Raw genomic sequence first — 18,369 nt, 5'->3', positions numbered from 1 at the left:
GCAGGTTCTGAGGGATGTGGATGAGGGGTGAATGCTGGGCACTGCTAAAGGTGTGACCTGGTAGATGTGGCCTTCCGGTTTGTAGCCAGGACAACTCAGCTCTGTGGTAAAGACCTGGATTCAGGTCACAGAAGAATCTTCATAGTATAATATTCCCTGCCTCTCAGCTGTGAGCCACCCTCTAATGCCTGCAGACAATGAAAACAATCCAAACTGGAAATTTGCCTGGGCTGGGTTGTGTGGTAGTGAGACTACACTGAAGGCAGGGTGAGACGGAGCCAGGACATCACTTGCCTCAGCTGTATCAGAAGCCATGCGTTGGATGAGGGGGACTTGGGACCACCAGGACCCTTTCTAGCAGGGAGATTTGTTTTCAAGGTCCCTCGATTTCTCACTGCCCCAAGGAGATACCCCCATTAGCCAAGCCTTGGGAGAGCCTGCAGCTCGGCACTGGCCAGGGCCTAAGAAGAAGGGCTGAGAGAATGGCATTTCTGGCCTGCTGGCCCCATGCTGCAGGTGCCTGCCCTGTCTCCCCACCCTTGCAGGTCCTGACCCAGCTGGAGGCCTGTGGCCTCGTGGAGACCATCCATATCAGTGCTGCTGGCTTCCCCATCCGGTGAGTGGGCTTGATCACGGCACAGTGCAGGGCCAGTGCAGAGTGGGGTTAGGACTCTCATCGGGCAAGAGCCTGCCCAACCCAGAGTGAGATGTGGAGATGAAGAGAAAGAGGCTGGTCTGTAGAAGTCAACTGGGAACTAGGGAGCAGCATCCATTCGTTTATCCATTCACTTATTGTGCGCTATTTTGTACCCAGCTGATGGCTGTGACAAAAGCCACATTGGTACAATGTTGGGGACAGAAGCCAGACTCAGGAGGGCTGACAAGCAATTGGGAGGAAGTGCAGGTATCAGGTGCCATCAGCTGTCTGAGAAGTGTTGCCTTGATGGGGAGCCGGGAGATCTGGGGGAGGAAGAGGAGACTGTGGGGTCAGAGAGGTCAGAGGAGAGATGTGGCCAAGCATGTCTGCATCATAGGAGTGGTCCAATTGGGGAGAGGCCTGTCAGCCCCTTTGGAGGGAGGCAGCCCGCAAATCCCCTGCTAACACAAGAGATGCTTTGTGTTGGTAGGCCAAGGCAGCAGGGAGAGCAGACCCATTTTAAATGGTCTTTATGGGTTTCCAACTAAGTGATCCTAGAAATCGCTTCAAAACCACATTCACATTCAGTGGGGATACTCGGGGAGGGCAGCACCATGCTGTGTTGTTGAGCAGATTAAATAGAATAACTTCTGTTGAGCCCTGAGCCGTTAACCTGGCTCACAGATGAAGTAATTCTCTCCTTCTGCCTGCTTTGGTTTCCAGGGTCTCTCACCAAAACTTTGTAGAACGATACAAGTTACTAAGAAGGCTTCGTCCTCGCACATCCTCTCGCCCCGACAGCCCATATCCTGCCAAAGGGCTCCCTGGTGAGTGGGACCCATGAGTTAGTCATTTGTGCAACCACAATTTACTGAGCCTCTACCCTGTGCCCTGTCTCAGGGCTAGGGGCTGGGGCTTACTGATGAATAAAACACAGCCCTGGTTTTGGTTCAGTGGGGGAACAGATTCAAAAAAGACAAATAGTATGGAAAGTGGAAAGGCAGAGCTATGAGCAGGATGCTGTGGGTGGTGCTAGGGAGGTGTGAATTGGGGAAGGCTTCCTGGAGGAGGTAGTATCTGAGAATAAATTGGATTAGCCAGGTGATGAGTGGTCCACATGATAGATGTAATCTGAACACAGGCCTAGAGGCTTGAGGCAGCAGTGTGGGTATGAGGAACTCCAGCCCGTTCTGTGTTGCTGGTTCATTGAGGCAGAGAACTGGGGCAGGTGAGGCTGGAGTGGCAGGTAGGGCTCCATCAAGGAATCTGGACTTTATTCTCTGGACAGATGAGCAGGCACTGCAGGGGAGGGAGCAAATGACTCTATCAGCCTCACACTTTCTGGAGACCACTCTGGAGGCACCATGGAGGGCCGTGGGAGTGAGGCTGCAAAGTTGCCCCAATAGAGAGAAACAAGAAATGTGGGCACGGTCGGGAAATGTTTGTTGGAAGAAACTGGTCAGTCTTGGTAGGGGCTTGACTAGATGTAGAGGGAGAGGAAAGGAGTAAATTAACTTAGCCTGGGCAGTGAGGAAAAGCAAGAGGAAAAGAGGTTCAGGGAGGCTGAAGAGCCCGGGCATGGGTGACTTGTCCTGCAGGTCCAGTGAAGAAGTCTGCAAGGCACTTAGGCAGGCTTTAGTCTCAAGGGAAAGATCTGGAGGCCCTCATATGGGGGTTGTCAGCATGCAGATAAAAGAGAGGCTGTGGGAGCCACAGGGCCCAGACACAGGCAGAGGGAGAACAGGCCAAGGACAGGCTGCTGGGGGGCCCCGCCTCGGCAGGACCCCAGCCCAGCAATGCTGCCCCTCCCACCCAGCCTTACCCTGGGCCCCTCACAGCCGTTGGGGCAATCCTGCTTTGTTTCCTCTCCTCCTGGGCAGTTTTCACTTTCCTTTCACCCTTTCTCCTTTCTTCTCCCTCTCCATGGTTTGCTGTCCTGTTCCATGTCTCTTGCCCAAAGCCCTTCTGGCCCCTGGTTGATTTTGCTGCTGTTTCTCATCTGTGGTGTCTCCTTTGGCAGCCTCTGTCTCCAGAGAGGCACTGGGCAGCTAAGGTGGTCAGAGCCCTCAGGTAAATCCTCCCTCTCCAGGAGTCAGCCCTGCGAGCTGCGGGAGGGCAGGCAGTGGGACGCGGGACCTTTGCAGGACTGGGATTTTTTTTAATTTATTTTTTAATTTATTCTTTTTATTTGCAGTAGAAGATTCCCAAACTAAGGGCTGGGATTGGATCTCCCTTTTCCCATACATGGCGGGGAGTTGAGGGGTCGGGGCTGAGGGAGTGGCCTATAGCTGCCCTGTTTGGCCCTCAGGATATGTGTTTGTGGCCTTGGAAACAAATGCTGGCTGAGCAGCCTGGGATTCCAAGCTTGGAAGGAGTCACCCTTCCAGGTGTCAAGCACCCTCTGCCAGCCTGCCCAAAGGGACTCATGGCAGTAGAGGCTGTGGGACACCCCAGGACACACAGGCTCAAGTGGGTATTCCAAGGCTCCACGGAACAGCCAGCACCCTGAGGGACAATAGAGAGGCTGTTTGTGGCTTCCTCCAAAAGAAGAACGAGGAGAAAATGGCTAGAGCCAAGAACAGCAGGAAAGAAACCTGTAGAATGCTAGGGAGGCCAAAGCCAGTTTCTTCAGCCCGCAGAGGCATGTAGAGATGACCATGCACTGATGGGGCCATCTCCCTCCCCCAGAATGGTGTCCACACAGCGAGGAAGCCACGCTTGAACCTCTCATCCAGGACATTCTCCACACTCTGCCGGTCCTAACTCAGGCAGCAGCCGTAACTGGTGACTCGGCTGAGGCCATGCCAGCCCCCATGCACTGTGGCAGGACCAAGGTGTTCATGACTGACTCCATGGTGAGCTGGTTTGGGGATGAGGAGGTTACAGAGGCAAGCTGTGTGCTCTCCTCAGCAGGAGGAGGCAGGGGGAGAAGAGGCTGTCCTCAATGGATGCCTTTTCTCCCAGCTGGAGCTTCTGGAATGTGGGCGTGCCCGGGTGCTGGAGCAGTGTGCCCGCTGCATCCAGGGTGGCTGGAGGCGACACCGGCACCGAGAGCAGGAGCGGCAGCGGCGGGCCGTCATGCTCATCCAGGCAGGTAAGTGGGCAAGTCACCTGTCAGCACTGCACACAGACCCCACAGGATGTTGGTTTCCTTTGAAACATAGCTCGTCGAGTCCTCATCTCCTGAAGCTGTGTCCCACCCTGAAGAGATGTCCCTGTGGTGTGCTGGGATTCACCACAGGGAAGGCACGTCCCTGTGGTGTGCTGCGATTCAAATTCCCTGTCCCCCTCACCCATAGCGTCTCTCCAGTTCAGTGGAAACCAAGTCACTCCACAAACAAAGGTGCTCTGTAAGAAGTGGAGGCTAAACATTGTCTTTAATTCCTCTTTCTCAGACCCTGACAGCTGTTTAGGCCAACTTTTTTTCCCTTTATGACAACTCAGACCATTACCTGCTGGGCTCTAGGGCTGGAATGAATTTAAGGAGAAGGTAAAAACCAAAAGGAGTTCATCCAATGAAAAGATGTATTAACCAACATGTTCATAGTGGTCTTATTTTGAAAAGGAAAAGTGTTAGAAAGAACCCAGATATCTAACAGTGGTGACATCATGGCCAGATGATGGACTGGACCATCCCTATGATGCAGCTAAGTGTTTTTGAAGAATATTATAAATTTAATGGAGAACCACTTCCAAAATGATATTTATACCTAGATGTCAAACTACATATTAAGGGCAATGCCATCCTTTTAAGGTGTGTTTCTGTGTGTGTAGGCTAGGCATTAAAAAATTGTATAAGGAAGCTGGGCACAGTAGTTCGCTCCTGTAATCCCAGCATTTTGGGAGGCTGAGGTGGGAGGATCACTTGAGCCCAGGAATTTGATACCAGCCGGGCAACATGGCAAAACCCTGTCTCTACTAAAAATACAAAAATTAGCCAAGTGTGGTAGTATGCACCTATAATCCTAGCTACTCAGGAGGCTGAGGTAGGAGAATCACCTCAACCCAGGAAGCAGAGCTTGCAGTGAGCTGAGATTGCACCATCGCACTCCAGCCTGGGTGACAGAGCAAAAAAAAAAAACAAACAAACATAATTAACTGCCTGGTGGCGCATGCCTGTGGTCCCAGTTACTCCAGAGACTGAGGCAAGAGGATTGCTTGAGCCTGGGAGATTGAAGCTACAGCCTTACTGAGGCTACAATAAGCTGTTCGTGCCACTGCACTCCAGCCTGGGCAAGACCCTGTCTCAAAAAAAAAAACGAAACAAAAAGAAAAAGAATATGCTGAAATTGTAGAGAAGGGAATAAAAATTACCACCATCTATTAATTGTATCAGTGTTTGGGTATATGGTGATGTGAGATCAGGGATGCATAAAGTGAACAAATTCAACGAGGATTTAAAAAAAAAAAAAAAAAGTTTTTAAAGGCACAGACAATCCAGACCTCTCCTATTCCCTGGGTGCTGACCTGGACCCAGCCTGAGACAGGAAGTAACTGCTGGGCCCTCAGCCAGTCCTTCTCCCCAATGCCCCTTCACTGTGTTGTGTAGGTGTATTCAAGTGTGTGGGCAGTGTAAGGAATGTTTAAAAGTCAATTTTTGCCTTATGTATTGATTTTAGAACCTTATTTGTAGCAATTTATTGGAAAAAAAAAAAAACGTATTTGAAACTTTGACAGCAACTGTGGTACTGCTGCAGCCAAGTCACTGACAGCTCTAATGGCCCCTTTATTATCTCTTTCCTGTTTCTGGGCAAACCTCTTAGCCATTCGTTCCTGGTTAACTCGGAAACACATCCAGAGGCTGCATGCAGCTGCCACAGTCATCAAGCGTGCATGGCAGAAGTGGAGAGTAAGTAAGACCCAAGAAGTCGGGGTGGGCAGTGGATCAATTTTGGGGACCAGATGGACCCGAGTGGGAATGCTGGCTCTGCCACTGCAATGTAGGTGGCCTTGGGCAGGTTGTTCAGCCTCTGTGAGCCTCATATTCCTCGTGTATGCAGTGGGCACAGTAACACCTACCCTGCAGGGTGGTTATGTAGGTAAAGAGTGGTATAAGCAACTCTGGGAATATACCAAACTCTGGGATGTACACTTTAGAAGACTGGGTTTTATGGCATATCAGTTATATCTTGATGGACTGTTACCTTGTTTTCAAGTAGCATATGTAAGGCCTAAGCACAGTTGCCTGGGGTGTATAGACTTGTGCCATATGGAACCAGTTTGGTTCAGGGCAGCCAGCTGTTTGCAACCAGTTACCTTCAGTTCACCTTAAGATGATTTGTTAAAGATAGTTTTGATTTCCATTTTCTGCTAAGAGGGCTAGATAAATCTAAAGCTATAAAGGGATGTTTGCTTTTTAAGATCAGAATGGCCTGCCTTGCTGCTAAAGAGCTGGATGGTGTGGAAGAAAAACACTTCTCTCAAGCTCCCTGTTCCCTGAGCACCTCGCCACTGCAGACCAGGCTCCTGGAGGCAATAATCCGCCTCTGGCCCCTGGGACTGGTCCTGGCCAATACGGCTATGGGTGTAGGCAGCTTTCAGAGGAAATTAGTGGTCTGGGCTTGCCTCCAGCTCCCCAGGGGCAGCCCCAGTAGCTACACTGTCCAGACAGCACAAGACCAGGCTGGTGTCACGTCCATCCGAGCGCTGCCTCAGGTACGTTGTGTGTGATGGCCATGACAGCTTTGTTCCTGAGGACAGTAGGAGCAAAGCCTACAAGTTCACAGCGGGAGTGAGACTGAGGCTGGGACAAGATCCGTCCCTAACCCTACCAGGTAAACCAGAGGGCTGCACGTCCCAACCAGCTGAAGATTTGGATTATTTACTTTGTTATAACTGGGAATCTTCCAGAGCCCTTTATCTTTTTAAAAACTGCTTCTAATTATTTCGGCATCTCTAATCTAGTCCCATTTCCAAATGCAGTGCTGCGTTTCTAGCAAGCTCCCAGTTGATTCTGATGCTCCATGAACCACACTGAGAACCAAGGCTTTAGATGAGTCAGGAGCAGGAGGTGATGAAAGTTTAGCTTAGGGCCTGAAGCGGTGGCTCACGCCTATAATCCCAGCACTTTGGGAAGCCGAAGCGGGCGTATCACCTGAGGTCAGGAGTTCGAGACCAGCCTGGCCAACATGGCGAAACCCCATCTCTACTAAAAATACAAAAATTGGTTGGGTGTAGTGGCAGGCGCCTGTAGTCCCAGCTACTCAGGAGGCTGAGGCACGAGAATTGCTTGAATCTGGGAGGGAAAGGTTGCAGTGAGCCGAGATTGCGCTGCTGCACTCCAGCCTGAGTGACAGGATGAGAGTCCGTCTAAAAGAAAAAAAAAAGTTTGGCTTAGGGTAATAATAGGTCAATTACAGAAAAGAGGAAAAATTCACGAGATGTAGCAAAAAAGAAACTACCCAAGACTTGAGAGCAAATAATCTAATTAGTCCCACATCACAACTTGGGTTGTGAGGAGTTTGTTACCTCAAATGGCACTGGATTTGGCACCATGTTTTCCTCAAATTGTATTGCTTGGTTTTTCTCCTTTTGTAGCTGACGAAATGACAAGCAGGGTCAGTGGTCCAAGTTCTCTGTGGGTTTTTTTTCTCCATGTTATTTAATTTTTTGAGATGGAGTCTCACTCTGTTGCCCAGGATGGAGTGCAGTGGGTTTAAGCGATTCTCCTGCCTCAGCCTCCCGAATAGCTGGGACTACAGGGCATGTGCCACCATGCCTGGCTATATTTCTTTTTGTATTTTTAAGAGACAGGGTTTTGCCATATTGGCCAGGCTGGTCTCGAACTCCCGACCTCAAGTGGTCTGCCTGCCTTGCCCTCCCAAAGTGCTGGGATTACAAGTGTGAGCCACCGTACCCAGCTGTTTTTATATAAGCATCCAGGGAAAAGTCAGCCAGCACACTCAGGAAGTCAGTGTCACTCAGGGCTTTGTGAGTTACCCCAGTAAGCCAGGCCTCATAGAAATAAAGTGGCCAAGGAAAGGTGAAAGTGTGTTGCACTGGGAGGTAGAACCCCAGGGTCTGGGTCCTGGTTCTGCCCCATTCACTGGATGATCTTGGCTAAGACACATTTTCTCGGAGCCTGTCTATAAAATGGGCTAATACTTAACCTACTGCATGGAGTCATAGCAAGGAATAAGTGAAATGACAAGGCAGAAGGAAACACCAAATTTCCATTCAGAGGAATTACTATATAAGCCTTAATCTGGATGAAATCTCCCATGAAAACCCACAGGCCTGCTAAACAGAAGGGTAAATGTTTTGCTCTTCTGGCTTTAAGCAGTCATAGGAATGTGACAGACATTCCTCTTAGGGAGCGCCTCCTCCTAGGGTTTCCTCATCTGTCTCACACTGAGTGGATGTAATGCTATTTTAATCCTGCTGTGGCCCCCAGTACTAGTACTTGTCCATACCTCCTTGCATTTTTAGCGTCTGCTCTGTGGGGTTGTTAGGCCCTGGCACTCCCAGGAACTGGTGCTAAAGCTGCATCTCTCTCTCCCCTCTAGGGATCGATAAAGTTTCACTGCAGAAAGTCTCCACTGCGGTATGCTGACATCTGCCCTGAACCTTCGCCCTACAGCATTACAGGCTTTAATCAGATCCTGCTGGAAAGACACAGGCTGATCCACATGTGACCTCTTCTGCCTTCACTGGGCTGGGGTGATCCTTGGTGCCTTTGTTTCCACAAGGCCTTTTCCTGCCCCCTGCCTTGCCAAAGACATTTAATCAGCACACAGCTGCCAGACTATTCCCACAGTGCTCCAAATGCACGTGAACAACAGTGACGGCTCCAGCCTTCGACCCAGGGCCCCGTGCCCAGTGCATCAGTGGGCCTGGGGCTCCAGGCTACATCAAGCACTGATGGTGTCAGGGCTGGTAGTTACCAAACCAGGGTTAAGAAACATCAGGGCCACGTTTCACTACCTTCACACATCAAACTCAGCAGCAGTCATGACTGTCTGTCACTACATTGGGGACCCCAATTCCACATAAGCACTTTTGGAAGAAAACAGCCAAAGTTGGCCTAAAATTGGCGCTGGAATTTGGGCTGGGAAAAATTTTGTGGTTATTTCCTTTAAAAAGGAACAAAACTTTAGTATTTAATTAGTTGATTTATTTAATGTAATTTCAAACAATTAAATTATGAATAATGCAATGTACAGTAGAATCACATCTTTTGATTTTATTAACACTGACCAAGTTTAACTCCATATGAAGTGTAAAGCTTGATATCATTTATGATGTCTATCAACTGTACCAAAAGTAAAACATTTAAAAACAATCATCTGAATGTCAAGTTTTCTCTCCATAAAGGACTTGCCACCTTAAGGACCCCATGTCTGCCTGAAACATGAGCCACATGAATGCCAGTAAAGGCCTGCATGACCTAATCTGCATCCTGGAAACCTCTTTTGCCTGAGCTCCCCGCCGCTCCCCCCCCTCCCCCGCCCTCCCACAACTAGCTGGTCTCCTGGGAGAGGGAGCAGGCAGGTTCCAGGAGTCAAGCACACACTTGAGCAAGCAGCACAATAATCCATCTTAAGAATCCTCATTCTGGGATGGCTCCACAATTCCTAAACAGCAGTCTGCAAACTCCACAAACAAGGGCTCTTGCATGTAAGCTCTCATGAGCTTTGCTTTGTCTTCCCCCTGATCGAGGTTGACCATCAACTGCCTGAGGTGTGGATTGAGCAATAAGCTTCTTAATGTTGCAGATTCCCCTAAAAATTAACAAGAAAAAAAGCCAGTCTGAGTTCAAGTGGAAACACATGGAGATGGCTGAAAAGTGAAGAAATATTTCAAGTGTAATAAAACTATCAGCAAGGCGTGGTGGCTCATGCCTGTAATACCAGCAATTAGGGAGGTCAAGGTGGGCAGATTGCTTGAGCTCAGGAGTTCAAGACCGGCCTGGGCAACATGGCGAGACCCCACCTCTATAAAATGAAAGTTAAGATCAGCATATCAAACTATTTCCACATTAAATGCAGTAACATAACCAGTTCTTGGTATCTTTGTAAATATTGTAACTTCGTGCCACTTCAGCTAAGAAAAAAATGCTTTATCAGCACAATCACAAAGCAAATAGTAGCATTAAGCTGCTGGCATGTTTTCTTTCTTTCTAGCCATAAAAAGTTGCCAGTGGTGAAGACAGCTATACGAAATACTCTGAATGATGTCTAAGCATGCGATTTGGCGTGCAGCAGCACCAGTAGCAGGGAACCAACAATAATACCTGCATGGTACTTTACAGTCTGTAAAATTTTTCACACCTATTACCAGCTCAGCTCCAAACTCAGTCTAACTAATCGTTACCATGAGACTAAGTGCAAAGCATAACCTTTTAACATGATTCTGTGAAATGAGAAGAATGAAATTAACAGACCCCATGCACATGTAACAGAATGTTGTAAGGACTGAATAAGCAGTGCTACAAAAATGGCAACACCTGTTTCCCCCTAAATCAAATCATGTGATAACCAGTTTGTGTTAAGGGCTAGACTGTGAGCTGAGCACTGGGGATCTGGGAATACAGGTCCCTGCTGTACAAATCGGTATGTGAGAGACAAATTACCATGAAATGTAACAGTGATTTATTACTAATAAGTCCAAGTTGCTATGGGAAACCAAAAAAGTGCCTAATTCTGAAAGAGACACAAAAGGTCAAGAAAAGCTTAGCTGAGTGAAGAAAACTTGAACCAAGGCTTGAAGGAGGAGCAGAATTTTGCCCACCCACAAGACCAGCAGGATTCCAGGCAGAAGGAATGGTGTGGGCAGGCTGGGAGGTGTGAAACCCTGTATGTTTACAGATTATGTGGCTAGATAGTAAGAGCCCTACATGCCATACTTATTCAAGGATTTAATAACTTTTTTAAAAATCACAATCCTTAAAACACAGTAAATGTATCTCAATGATTGACAAACAAGCATAGCACAGACTTACCTAAATTCTTTAAATTCTGCAAAGAAACTCTGTCTTCTTCCTCATCACTATTGAGAAAATCAGCTATAGAGTCATCATCATCTAAGGAATACAAAACAGTCAATGGCTCATGACTAAAAAGGAGGCCTGGGCACCAGATTTTAACCACTACTTCAACAGGATAAAAATGTGTGCATGCACATGTGATAGTGATAGGGGTATTCAAACAGGTACAGACAAAAAATCCTCTTCTCCAGAGTTTGTGACTATACTAACACTCCTTTTTTAGAAGAGGGAGGCTAAGTGAAAGAATTGGTGATTTTAACAAATGCACCCTAGTGTTCACATCCTTACTACAGTAAGTATATGTGGATATACAGTAAGTATATGTGGTCCTGTGGTCTTTAGGCTTAGACCCCGGTTGTCTAATAACTTACTACCCATCCCCACCTCAACACGGCTCCAACCCCGTGATGGGCCAGTTAACTGGATGCTCTGTAAAAACCAGCCAAGCAGAATCTCCTGTGCTTTCAGCATGGGCAGAAACTGCTGGCATTGCCTGAACCCAACCTGGAAATTTCTCAAAGGGCAAAAATGGGCCATGCCTTTGGAGTGAATGTTCAATACCTCTTTGGTGGCACCAGAGGGGCTGCTTTCAGAGTCTGGCATGGTGCATGACACCCAGGAGGTATTAAAGAACGTTTAGATGGCTGGACGGATGGGTCGACAGCCCACTACTGCTGTTAGCTCTGAACCCCCAGCAGCAGCGAGATGATCTAGGACAAAGAAAGCCTCCTGCCTGGGCTGAGCTCAGGTGAACTGACAGCCCCAGCCTGATTCATGGAGGGAGACCAGCAGCTGTGGGCTAGAGAAGGCTCCTGCCAGCAGGGCCCACCGCAAACCCCCAAACCACAGCCATGGCCTTTCTCATCTCTGTCTTCTGCCCATTTTTCTTCTCCTGAATACTGCTTTCAGGCTGTTGCCTCAGTATCATCCATGATGACATGGCCCCCACTCCTGATGCTCAGGGCTAAGGAAGCTGTTCCTTCCCAATGAAGCTATTCTGGATTCCCTGACCAGCCCCACTCTCCCCTTTTCCTTCCTTTTGACTTATTCTATGTGAAGTCCCTTGTAGCCTTGTTTGAAGTCAACCAACCCACCTTTGTTTTCCACAGTCTTTATGGTTTCGGTAGGAAGAGCTGATCTTATTTTTTTCTCAACAGGACGAGTTTCAGGGCTGCACTGTTCTGAAAAAGACACAAATCCCAGGCCCACATTACCTCCATTTCAGCGACAAGCCTGCACCTCCCCACCAAGCTAGCATCTAGGTAGGAAGCAAGTGTCTGGGGTAAGGGATGTGGGTGGGTGCCCAGGAATGTGGAAGAAGTGAGAGATCAAAGCAAGGGGGAGGTTAAGGAAAACCACCAGCAGGCTGAGAAAGCAGGACTCATTCATGCACCCCAAGAACCTGTCCCCATCCTTCCTACCCTGCTGAATCTTACAAAATTCTCACCACAATTAACTGGGGTGTTTGAAATAGCTGTTGTAAACCAGATACCAGATGGGATAAAACTAGAGGCAAAACCACCAAAGAACTACAGTCAACAGAAGGCCAGCTGTGCTGGCTCATGCCTGTAATCCTAACATTCGGAGGCCAAGGTGGGAGGATCACTTGAGCCCAGGAGTTTGAGACCAGCCTGGGCAACCTAGCAAGACTATGTCTCTACAAAAAATAAAAAAAATCATCCAGGCATGGTGGTACACGCATGTGGTCTCAGCTACTTGGGAGGCTGAGGCAGGAGGATCACTTAAGCCCAGTGTGTCAAGGCTGCAGTGAGCTGTGATTGTGCCACTGCACTCCAGCCTGGGTGACAGAGAATCAACAGAGCATGAAGTCACAGGAAAGGGTTCTGAGGACATAAAGGCAGGACCAGATTGTAGAGACTTAAAATGTAGATTGGACAATATGCTACAGAAAGGTTCTAGTCAGGTAGGTGGCAGTTACAACAGCTGCCAGTGACTAAGTGCCAAGCACTATGCCAGGTACACAGTGAGATACATAGTGACTCAATGAACCTTTACAAAGCCCCCATGACATGGAGACTGTTAACTCCACTTATAGATGAAAGGATTAAATTTTCTTGTAATAAACGTGTCCATTGGGGTCCACAGCTAGTAAGTAGCAGAGGCAGATTTGGAATCCAGGTCTAACTTTATGGCTATGCTATATGTGTAAGGAATACAGCAGGAGGGACTGAAGGAGAGGTGAATTTTCTGGGTTGTACCTGACCCCAAAATACATTTGTGTCTAAGGGGCTCAAAAAGAGGCTGGAGCTAAAGAGTTGGATGTCAGCAAGAAAAAAAAAAAAAAGTTTAAAGTGAAAGAGAGATCACCTACCTAGGAATAAAAGTCAAGGACCAAATTTCAAGAGAGAGATCTAGCAAAAGGAAGGAGACGCTGGGCACAGTGGCTCCTGCCTGTAATCCCAGCAATTTGGGAGGTCGAGGCAGGAGGATTGCTTAAGCCCAGGAGTCCAAGACCAGCCTAGGCAATACAGTGAGACCCTGTCTCTACGAAAAATAGATAGTTTGTCTCCGTTACTCAGGAGGCTAAGGTGGGAGGATCACTTGGGCCCAGGAGGCCAAGGGTGCAATGAGCTGTGATCACACCACTGCACTCCATCCTGGGCAAAAGAGCAAGACCCTGTCTCGAAAAAAGGAAAAAAAAGAAAACGAGAATCTACAGCTGTGCCATCCTGAATGCACCCTATCTCATCTGACCTCAGAAGCTATAACAGGGTCAGGCCTGGTTAGGACTTCGAAGGGAGAAAGGGAGGAAAGAATACCACAGAGCGGTATCTTCTCAGCCTCCAAAGAAGAATATCAAGAAAGGAGAAGCCAAACATAGCAGATATTCATAGGAATCAAGAAAGATGAAAGGCTGGGCACGGGTAGCTCACGTCTGTAATCCCAACGCTTTGGGAGGCCAAGGTGGAAGGATCACTTGAACCCAGGAATTCAAGACCAGCCCAGGCAATACAGTGAGACTTCATCTCCACAAAAATTAAAATTAAAAATAAATAAGCCAGGCATGGTGGCACACGCCTGCAGTCCCAACTACTTGGGCAGCTGAGGTAGGAGGATTGCCTGAGCCCAGGAAGTCAAGGCTATAGTGAGCACCACTGCACTCCAACATGGGTGACAGAGCAAGACTTTGTTGCAAAAAAATAAAAATAAAAAGACAAATGAAAAGCGTACAACAGATGTGGCTATTAGAAATTTCTGATAAAAATTATTATTTATTAAATACCACTTTAACACTGCCTATAGCAGCAACAAAGGCAAAATTAATATAAATATCCACCAATAAGAAAAATAAATATTAAAATGACCATCCTACCCAAAGTAATCTAGAGTCAATGCAATCCCTATCAAAATACCAATGATACTGTTCACAGAAATTTCAAAAAAAAAATTCTAAAATTAATATGGAACCACAAAAGACCCCCAATAGCCAAAGCAATCCTGAGCAAACAGAACAAGGCTGGAGGCATCACCACTACTTGGCCTCGAATATACTACAAAGCTATAATATCTAAACAGCATGGTACTAGCATAAAAATAGACACATAGATCAATGGAACAGAATAGAGAACCCAGATATAAATTCACACATTTACAGCCAACTGACTTTTCACAAAGGCACCAAGAGCATATACTGGGAAAAAAGCACTCTTCAATAAATGGTACTGGAAAAATAGGATAACTGTAAGGATAACCATATGCAGAAGAATGAAACTAGATCCTTATCTGTCACCATATGTAAATATCAAAATGGATTAAAGACCTAAATGTAAGACCTGAAACTACTATAAGAAAACACAGGGGAAATGCTTCAGGACATTGGTCTAGGCAAAGATTTTATAAATAAAATCTCAAAAACACAGGCAACAAAAGCAAAAACAGGCAAATGGAATTCTATTACACAAAAAAGCTTCTGTACAACAAAGGAAACAACAGAGTGAAGAGACAACCTGTAGCATGGGAGAAAATATTTGCAAAACATTCACTTGACAAAGGGTTAATATCTAGAATACACAAGGAGCTCAACAGCAAAAAAAAAAAAAAAAAAAAAAAAAAAAATTAAGTGGACAAATGGGCCGGGCATGGTGGCTCACACCTGTAATCCCAGCCCTTTGGGAGGCCAAGGCAGGTGGATCACCTGAGGTCAAGAGCTGAAGAATGGCCTGGCCAACATGGTGAAACCTCGTCTCTACTAAAAATACAAAAATCAGCCAGCAGGAACCTGTAATCCCAGCTACTCTGGAGGCTGAGGCAGGAGAATCACCTGAACCCCGGAAGCGGAAGTTGCAGTAAGCAGAGACCGTGCCACTGTACTCCAGCCTGGGCAACAAGAGCAAGACTCCGTCTCAAAAAAAAACCAAAAATGGGCAAGTGACCCAAACAGACACTTCTCAAAAGAAGACATACAAATGGCCAACAAGTACATGAAAAAATGTTCAACATCACTAATCATTAGGGACATGCAAGTCAAGATCACAATGAGATATCATCTCACCACAGTAAGAATGGCTATTGTCAAAAAGAAAAAAAATAACATGTTGGCAAGGATGTGGAGAAAAGGGAACTCTTATACACTGCACGGTTATTGGGAATATAAATTGGTACAGTCATTATGGAAAACAGCATAGAGGTTCCTAAAAAAAACTACAAATAGAACTACCATATGATCCAGCAATCCCAGTACTGCATATATATCCAAAGGAAATGAAATCAGTCTGCTGAAGAGATACCTGCACTCCTGCGTTTACTGCCAGTCACAACAGCCAAGATATGGAATGAACCTAAGAATCCACCAACAGATGGATAAAGAAATGTACATATACACACTGGATATTAGCCATAAAAAACCATGAAATCCTGTCACTTGCAGCAACATGGATGAGCCCAAAGGACATAATGTTAAGTGAAATAAGCCAGGCACAGAAAGATGTTCTTGTTAACATGTGGATGCTAAGCAAGTTGATTTCACAGAAGTAGAGAGCAGAACAGTGTTAACTAGAGGCTGGGAAGAGTAGAGGGTAGGGGGCTAGGGAGAAGTTGGTTAATGGATACAAAATTACAGCCAGATGGGAAGAATGAGTTCTAGTGTTACACAGTACCTTAGTGTGACCATGTTGGCAGCAATTTATACTTTCAAATAGCTACAAGAGAGGATTGTGAATGTTCCCAACATGAAGAAATGATTATTTGGGGTGAATATGCTAATTACCCTAATTTGATCCTTACACATTGTATACAGGTATTGAAATATCACACCGTAACTCAAATTGTATGCAATTATGTGTCAATTAAAAACAAATATTAAAAAGAAAAATCAACCAATAGGAGGCTTTATATAAATAACGGTCGTACCAACTATATAATGAAATAACATACAGTCCTTTAAATCAGTGAACTAGAACTTGTATGCACTAGTCTTTATTTTTAATTTTTTTTTTTTTTTAGATGGAGTCTCTGTTGCCCACGCTGGAGTGCAGTGGTGCAGTCTTGGCTCACTGCAACCTGCGTCTCCATGGTTCAAGCAATTCTCCTGCCTCAGCCTCCCAAGTAGCTGGGATTACAGGCGCGCGCCTCCACACCCAGCTCATTTTTGTATTTTTAGTAGAGATGTGGTTTCATAATGTTGCCCAGGCTGGTCTCGAACTCCTGACCTCAGGTGATCCACCCACCTTGGCATCCCAAAGTGCTGGGATTACAGGCATGAGCCACTGCGCCCGGCCTGTATGCACTAGGTTTTAAAAAGTGCCCAACATATAAAATCAAATGAGGATGTTGCGTACAGTCTCATTGCTGAGATTCTAAAAGCTAAAAAAAAGTTCTGTATATTGGTACAAGGGTGGAAATAAACTGAAAGAATCTACATCAAGCTTTTTTTTTTTGAGACAGTCTTGCTGTTTCCCAGGCTGGAGTGCAGTGGTGCGATCTTGGCTCACTGCAACCTCCTCCTCCCAGGCTCAAGCGATCTTCCCACCTCTGCCTCCTGAGTAGCTGGGACCACTGGCGCAGGCCGCCACGCCTGGCTTTGTTTGTTTATAGAGACGGGTTTCGCCATGTTGCCCAGGCTGGTCTCAAACTCCTGAGCTCAAGTGATTCGCCCGCCTCGGCCTCCCAAAGTGCTGGCATTACAGGCGTGACCCACCGCGCCCCGCCTACATCAAACTTTTTTTTTCTTTTTTTTTCCAGACTGAGTCTGGCTCTGTAGCCCAGGCTGGAGTGCAGTGGTGCGATCTCGGCTCACTGCAACCTCCGCCTCCCGGGTTCAAGCCATTCTCCTGCCTCAGCCTCCTGAGTAGCTGGGATTACAGGCGCGCGCCACCTCGCCCGGCTAACTTTTGTATTTTTAGTAGAAACGGAGTTTCACCATGTTGGCCAGGCTGGTCTCGAACTCCTGGGCTCAGGTGATCCACCCGCCTTGGCCTCTCAAAGGGCCGGGACCACAGGCGTGAGCCACCGCGCCCGGCCAGGTCACTTCTAACTGTACAAAAGTGTGTTCACATCATACACAGAACTTACTTCTTTTTTTCTCTTAACAAATCAAGGACTTCTCCTTGTATTGTGCATGGACTTACCTCTTTGTTTCTAACAAGACATTATTTACACGAGTGAAAATGTTAAACTTAGCGCAGTTTCAGCCAAATGGTGAGGGGCTACATCAGAATACTGAGGAAGAAACTGCTAGAGTAGACCTCGGTGGGAAAAGCAATCGGAAACTATTTCTAAGCAAGAAAGACTAGCACGCAGAAGGAGGAGCGGGGTAGAAGAATGGCTACTGACCAAAACCCTGAGAGCGATTACAGGCAGGGACAACAGAGGGAACTGTCCGACACATAGGGACACCAGGGACCAAGTCAGAGGAAGCAAGGTTCCTGCAGAACCCGCGGAGACCCGAGGCGGGAAAGGAAGCGCAGCCCAAGGGTCCATGCCCCAAGAGGGAGGCCGGACGTGGGGGCTGCCCCGTGCGCAGAGGGGGCCGAGGGCTGGCGGGGACGGGGCTCACCTTTGTGCTTCCGGAAGCAGGCTACCGAGCAGCTGTAACAACAGAGGCCACAAGCCGCGTCAGCCCCGAGGGTCCGCGGCCCCCCCAGCAGCCCGCCGGCTCCCGCCCGCCCTCCTGCCCTCCCGCCGTGGCCGGACACCCGCGCCCCCGGACCCCGCGACCTCCCCGCTCACTAGGGCACGCGGCAGGCTGGACAGCGGTATTTAGGCTTCTCCAAGCAGATCACGCAGACGACGGTGCTATATTTGAGCGACGCCATGGTCTTCTGGAAGGAGACTGCTTCCCCTGCCGCCGCGCGCCCCTCACGCAGCGGCGCCCGCGTGCACGCCCCTTTTTCCATTTCCTAAACGGGGACCAATCAGCGTTCAGCAGATAGGCAAAAGCAATGGACTGATCCTGCTCACTGTTCCAGTCCTCGTAAGTAGAGCGTCGATACACTCGATACTCATCCAGTAGCTGCGTCCCAGGTTTTCCTTGATTAGATCACAGCGTCGAAGAACTTGTTATGCAGCCCAGTCCCTGTCCCTATGCGGCCGTGTGGCTTGGAGCAAGCCATCGACACTGTCCAGGTGTGTTGCCCCGCATGTAAAAAAGAAAACAATACATGGAACTAAACGTCCTTTACTTTCCGGCTGGGACTTCCTGAATCTTGCAGGGACATTGAGGTTTATCCGCCCATCTCAGCTGCTTATTCTTGGCAAAGCACAAGTCTAGACACTGGGCGAACCAGAA

At 47.6% G+C, this 18,369-nt stretch overlaps 2 protein-coding genes across 2 annotated transcripts in view; one reads left to right on the top strand and one right to left on the bottom strand.

The window, feature by feature from the left end:
- LOC129017002 (unconventional myosin-XIX-like) overlaps nt 1-8,438 on the top strand; it is a 38,102-nt gene extending 29,664 nt beyond the window's left edge. The window contains 8 exon segments of the mRNA XM_054456950.2: nt 546-616; nt 1,361-1,464; nt 3,326-3,492; nt 3,602-3,731; nt 5,401-5,486; nt 5,999-6,292; nt 8,143-8,262; nt 8,265-8,438. Coding sequence (XP_054312925.1) covers nt 546-616; nt 1,361-1,464; nt 3,326-3,492; nt 3,602-3,731; nt 5,401-5,486; nt 5,999-6,292; nt 8,143-8,262; nt 8,265-8,300 — 1,008 coding nt within the window. The 3' untranslated portion in view covers nt 8,301-8,438.
- Nucleotides 8,439-8,728: 290 nt separating this feature from the next.
- Nucleotides 8,729-17,992, bottom strand: LOC129017012 (zinc finger HIT domain-containing protein 3). Its single transcript, XM_054456990.2, has 5 exons — nt 17,811-17,992; nt 17,638-17,669; nt 11,717-11,803; nt 10,578-10,658; nt 8,729-9,357 (listed from the first exon to the last, which is right to left on the bottom strand). Exons 1-5 carry the CDS (start codon nt 17,975-17,977, stop codon nt 9,176-9,178), a joined length of 549 nt encoding a protein of 182 aa, XP_054312965.2. The 5' UTR covers nt 17,978-17,992; the 3' UTR covers nt 8,729-9,175.
- Between the last annotated feature and the right edge of the window lie 377 nt (nt 17,993-18,369).

This window comes from Pongo pygmaeus, chromosome 19 (genome assembly GCF_028885625.2).
Source record: "Pongo pygmaeus isolate AG05252 chromosome 19, NHGRI_mPonPyg2-v2.0_pri, whole genome shotgun sequence".
In the NCBI taxonomy this organism is placed as follows: Eukaryota; Metazoa; Chordata; class Mammalia; order Primates; family Hominidae; genus Pongo; species Pongo pygmaeus.
Note: the sequence above shows the minus strand (reverse complement) of the source record. Positions and strands in the feature narration are given on the sequence as shown.